Source organism: Semicossyphus pulcher, unplaced genomic scaffold (assembly GCF_022749685.1).
Source record: "Semicossyphus pulcher isolate SPU_LCO1_2020_fin unplaced genomic scaffold, fSemPul1.0.p SCAF_7, whole genome shotgun sequence".
Lineage (NCBI taxonomy): Eukaryota > Metazoa > Chordata > Actinopteri > Labriformes > Labridae > Semicossyphus > Semicossyphus pulcher.
In genome coordinates, this window is record NW_027211748.1 from 28,584,845 (window position 1) to 28,590,844 (window position 6,000).

Sequence of the window (6,000 nt, forward strand, 5' to 3'; positions counted from 1 at the left end):
TGCTTTTCCAGCTCGCGAGAGGCTCATTTATCACATATACCATCCCCCTTGTTTGCTGGAGACTAATGACAGTGTGATGAATGTTTTAATGAATCTGGATCACACAGTGGGAAAGTCTCCTTTGGGATAGTGTTTCCTCTGGGCTCGTTGTCACAGTTTGTGATGCTTTATTAGACTCATTGGGGAGCTGTTGCAGTATTCCTGTCGACTCTGAATGCTGATGTTCTGATCTTGTCTCTTTTGTCTTTCTCTTTCTGATTGTGTTCATGTTTTTGCTAATTGCCGTTTCATTTTCTTTTATCACCTCTTTTTTGTCGATTTGCACTTTTTCTGCTTCCTGCTGCCCTTTGGTTTTAATCTTCACCTTGTCTTTCTTCCTTTCCTCCTCTGCCACTATTCTCTCTCTCTCCTTTGTAGACCAGTCTGGTTCTGTGGGTTCAGGTGAACCTTTAGTCAATGCCATCAGGACTGACTCAGCTCTGATTGGAGGTACTGAACCTTTTCAATGTCTTGTACTTTAACAGGAACCTGTCTCATGTCGTTTCCCTCATATCACCAAAGACTGTTTGTAACAAGTGGATCCAGTCGTGGGGTCTGAACATGAAGCCAGTGCCTTAACCTGCATTCTTTCTCATGACCAGAAGGGGGCGGCTCTAATGGCTGAAAAAAGAAGCCTGATTATATTGAAGTCAATGAGAAAATGACCCGACTTCTCACTTGATTAATTAACTTAAAAACATTTTCTAAATGACTTTATGGTATCAATTTTAGTTTAAGTCTTCTTCAATGAAACATACTGTTAATACAATTTAAATGTGGTCCTATTTAGATTAAAATCCGGTGAACACAGCGTACGCTTCGGAGCATGGCTACCTTTGTGATTGACAAGTTGTCACAATGGGCCCTGAAAATGTCCTCTGCAGCTTTAGGTTGGACTACAAGACACACTAAGTAGTCGACTGCTCATATTTTTATTGAGTTCATAGCATCCCAAATAATATCAGTTACCATGAATTATGGTTGCATCTTGCTAACCATGACAGCACTAGTGTTAGCTGAAAACGTATTGTTTGCTAACCCCTCCTTTCTCTTGTCTAAATATGATCACTTCTTATTCCAATAAAAACAATATGGCAGCTAAAAAATGCAAAACTTCAGGCTTCCATTTGTTCGTCAACACACTGAATAACTTATATGTCCCCTTCTTTTGCACAGTTTACGTGTAAAACACCAGCAGCAACACCTTTAGTTGTGGTACACTTTTGACACTACACTATTGACTGTCAAGCCAATCATACTTTCATCACTAAATGTTAATAATTAAAGGGGGGTATTATGCTAATTTCAAGCTTCATATTTTACTCTGTGATACCTGTGGAGTAGCTTAGCATAATTTACACAACAAACTCCTCATGTTTCTCACACTGGTGCTCTGTGCAGGCCCTCATACAGCCTCTGCCTGAAACCACTCAGTCAGCTCTGTGTCTTTAAGAAACCCCGCCCCTACAAGCACACTTTCTTCTGATTGGCCAGCTCTCCGAAGCCTGCTGACTTTGTGACATCACAAAGTGCAGCGTGTAGAAAAAACTGTGGATTACTCCAACATACTTTTACCTACAGATTTGAAACTTGATCCACGTTTAGTCTGAACATTGTCACATTATATATATATATCTATGTCTTAAGATGTCACTTAGTTTCAAACAAAGATGAAGTTTAAAGGTTACACCTCACCTTTGCTCGGGTGAACAAAGTTGAGGAGAGATGTTGAGCTCTAAGAAACAGTGAAGCGACGTTCCCGGCAAGAGTCCATTTAAAACTCATTTAAAACTTTGTTGCCCTGCCAGCACTGATTGATTCAAAGTGAAGTCTGAAAAGGTTCAATCTATAATGTTGTAGATAGAAAAGGTGAGACACAGAGAAAAGTCATTTAAACCTGTCCATTAAAGTGGCCTGACTTTGTCTCAGTGCACAAAGGGCAGCTCACCTAATTAAACATTTGCACGAATGACCTGCTGATGAGAAAACTTTTCTGCCTTTATAGTAAAAAGCGAGGTGTCTTTTTAATGTAATGCAGTATTAAATTGATTTCAGGCAGATTTTGAAATTCAAATTAGATGAAAGCTGCCCTCATATTCCCAAATGTGCTCAGCAGAGCAGAAAAGTCCAATAGATACAAAAGATTTGAAATGAGTTTAATGTGCTTGAACCTAAGATCAGAGAGATAATCAAAACATTAGGAAATTAAATAGCAGTGCAACGGAGAAAAAAGGGGCTTATATTTTCAGTTCCTTTGAGTCTTTAAATATGAAATATTGAAAAGGAAATTATCTGACATCTCAGCCTTTCTACGTCTTGTCATTCTTCTCCCTTGCAGGTGTCATAGCAGTGGTGATCTTTGTTATTGTGACCGTCATGGCGATAACTGCCAGATTCCTCTACCGGAGAAAAGAGACGTACCGGAATCAGGAGGTGAAGGGAGTCAAACAGGAAGACAGCCAAGATTTTCCTTTCAACAACCAGACTGACTCCCAGAACGTCTCCGGTGAAAACCCAAAGGAGTATTTCATTTAAGTGGAGGCCTGATGAAGTGGTGGGTTCTGGAGCAGAGGTTGCAGACAGGGTGAGTCCTGTCAGGCCTCAGGACTCGAACTGCACTCAGAGCCACTCAGAGACTTCACCGACAGAAGTGCGGAAGCAAACATTTTACTGTGTCGTCTCTGCTGTAAATTGTAAATACAAACATGCAACAGTGTTGGACACATGAGGTGTTGATATCTTTGTTTAAACTGTAAATATTGAAAATGTAAATGTTGAATTAATGTCTTTGTAACAACCTCTGGCTAATGTCACTTTGTCATATTGAAGTGGTGGAAATAATGGAGGTATCAGTATTTTTGATGTATGGGGAGGGAAAATGTGAAGCCACACCCTCCTGTAGTTGTGTTTCTCTTTAAAGGGGGGGTTTTATGCTAATTTCAGGCTTCATATTTCACTCTGTGATACCTGTGGTGTAGCTTAGCATAATTTACAGTTAAAGACATTTTTTTCTCACGCAGGCCCTCATACTGCCTCTGCTTGCTCTCTAGCTCTGTCCCTTTAAGAAACCCTGCCCCCACAAGGCCGCCTTCCTCTGATTGGCCAGCTCGCCAAAGCCTGCTGAGGCTGCACTTTGTGATGTCACAGTCTGAAACCTGGCGTTCACAGCAGCCTGCAGACTGAGCTGAGAAGCCTGGGGATTACTCCAACATGCTTTTACCTACAGATCTGAAACTTCACCCATGTTTAGTCTGAACATCCAACATTGTAACATTATATATATGTCTTAAGGTGTGACACAGCATAACACCTCCTCTTTAAGAAAGATGGGAACAGACGCTTTTACACTTTTACGGTTTTGTTTCCACTCTTTAAGCATTGGTTTTCACTGATGCATGCAGCTTTAAAATCTTATGTTATAGAACATAAGCTTTTAGGGATGTACACAGCATAGATTTATTGACATCCTTGCATACATCATACACAACAGGAAGTAATTTACAAGCTAAGCAGCGTCTGTAGACAAAGAAGGCCTCTGAGAGACAAATGTGGGTTGACTTACCTGTACTGAAAACGCATCACAAAAAGTTTAAGGTAATCTGAGGACATTTCCAGCTGTTTCTCCCACAGAAACCACCAGACGTCTTCCCTTCCTTTTGTGAAAGTGTGTTGCAGTAAAATGTTTAAAGACCCTGTCCAGGTAAAATCCAGTGTTTAACCTTGTAAACATCTCCATGTGGTGTTCTTCATGTGCTACAAGACATATCAGGGACAACATCAGCAGTCATCTCCATGGCTGGGCCTGTCTGCTGTTAAACTGCAGCGTACCAAGGACAGGCTGAACAACACGTGTTCAGATTGGCAGGTTTGAGACGTCACAAACCTAAGGAGCCAATCCTGTTAATGGACGGGGTGACGCTGTGCATATCATTATGTGTAACCTATGGCAACCACTACGTCGATGCCCGAGCCAGCTGTAACCGCCATCGTCATTTTTCCAAACTCACTACTGACTACTAAAGTTAACATTACTGCTTCTAATTACTACATTTCAAGCTCGCTGAGTTTCAACAAGTTTCCACTAAACGATGGCAGAGATGGGTTTTGTCTTCGCGACGGAGGGAGCGGTTGGAAATGTGCACAGTGGGCGGGGCCTGTGCAGGTTCTGGAGGATTTCATCTCAGACACAATTTATTATTTCAAGCAGAACGTTTTATATGTCTTAAAACATGAGCTGATCTTTAATATATCTGAGCCATAATCAGGGCGGTGGTCAAACAGGGTCATTCAGTTCATGCTCCCCCTCCTGTATAAACATGGAGGCAGTTTCATATGTACTTAGATGAAACTGCTCATTTCTCGACTTCCATCACATGTGTGGCTCCCCTGATAGGCCTTCATCATTCAGTTCACTTTGCTTTCTCTTGCTGCGCCCACTTAAAAGTTTTCTCCGTCCTGCTGTATGTCGCCTGCTGCGAGCTTCCTCTCCCCGCTCTCTAAACGTCTCTGAAGAGTAAAGCTTTTAATGCTGACAGCAGCAGAGACTCTATAACAGTGAGGCTGTCTGTCACCTCGTTCACTGCACGCAGCGACAGCTAATGTGTTTTTGAAATGCTAATCTTTTCAGTCTGACAGGTGGGCTGTGACTCGATGAAAAGCAGAGAGATGATCAGAACGAGACAGAGACCTAATCCCAGAGAGTCAAACAGACAGGTATGTAATGAAAACAGCAATTCAGATATTAACATTGGAAATAAAGCAAGTCCTCCCATGTGTGAAGAGAGCTGCTGACAGAGGAGAGGCACAAAGAGGATCGACAGCAGCTGTTCCTCAAACGCATACCACCGTCTCTCTGTGAGACCACGAAGCACAGATGGGATTTTAATGGCAAAAGTTGATCAAACTTTAAAGTCAGTCTTTAATCCCTTTGTGTTTTTTTTACCCCACAACAGTAAGTGACTGATTGCAGGAATTGTTTTCTGCTGTGTTTCTGTCACTGGTGTTAACAAGCATTCGCCGGTGTGCTGCATCTCTGCTGCATCAGTTCTGCAGCAGCTGCTCGTCTTTAACTCCAAACTGACGAAACAACCAAGCCTGCACAGATCCGATAAAGGATTGCTGACATCAAAGGGAAAACAAGGCATAAAAAACGTTATTGGTCGTTCAGAAAGGTGTCTTAATTTACCATACGTTACCATGACTCTAAATAGGGAGAGAAAGAGGAGCATTTTGCAGCCAACAGACCTTTAGTTTTTAATTTCATGAGATTTTGCTGAATCATCTCTGGCATAACGTGAAGGGTTCTGGGTGTAACTATAACAATGTAATGGTACTTAATATTGGTGATTGGTGAATAACAGTGACGTCAGTGAGTTTGAGTGACATGGCATAAAAATATCCAGAAGATTTTAAACATTCTGGTTTGTTTGGTTACAGACAAAATCCTGTTTAATGAAAATAAAATGTTTTTCAGAGACTGAGAGTTTCCTTTTGTTTTCCTTTTGTTGTTGGATTCTAACCCAGGAGTATGAATACTTAAGGAGTCGCATATTTACAACCGTATTTTTAGTAGAATTTGTAGTTTGCAGCAACAGAAAACCAGACATGGTAACACATCTGTTAATAAAATCTTTGGAAAGTTTAATGTTGTAATCTCAAATATCCCAGTTTCATTCTCTTTGGCGGCACCTGTGGGGATAAAGGGTAACACTCCCCAGATATCCAGACAGTGCTGCATGTGTGACGTCCACGGTTGGCTCCGGTTGTAACTCTTGATTTTCCTCGCTGACGGTCGCTTTCCTTTTCAGACTGTTTGCTTCATCTGAGCGTCGAGTTTGTTTCTTTTTCTTTGGATTTTCACTTCTTGTTGAAGTTGTATCTGTAGTCATCCATCTTTTCTTTGTTTGTTCAGCCATAGTAGATTACTGTTTACTCGCAACACTCGCAGAGACCTGAAAAGCA

General features: G+C 41.4%; 1 protein-coding gene across 1 annotated transcript in view; it reads left to right on the forward strand.

Moving 5' to 3' along the window:
* Positions 1-5,511, forward strand: part of LOC138611332 (contactin-associated protein-like 4) — a 121,430-nt gene extending 115,919 nt beyond the window's left edge. Inside the window, exons 23-24 of the mRNA XM_069684380.1 lie at positions 418-489; positions 2,378-5,511. Of these exons, the coding sequence (XP_069540481.1) occupies positions 418-489; positions 2,378-2,574 (269 nt within the window). The 3' untranslated portion in view covers positions 2,575-5,511. The remainder of the gene's footprint in view (positions 1-417; positions 490-2,377) is intronic.
* Positions 5,512-6,000: the final 489 nt, after the last annotated feature.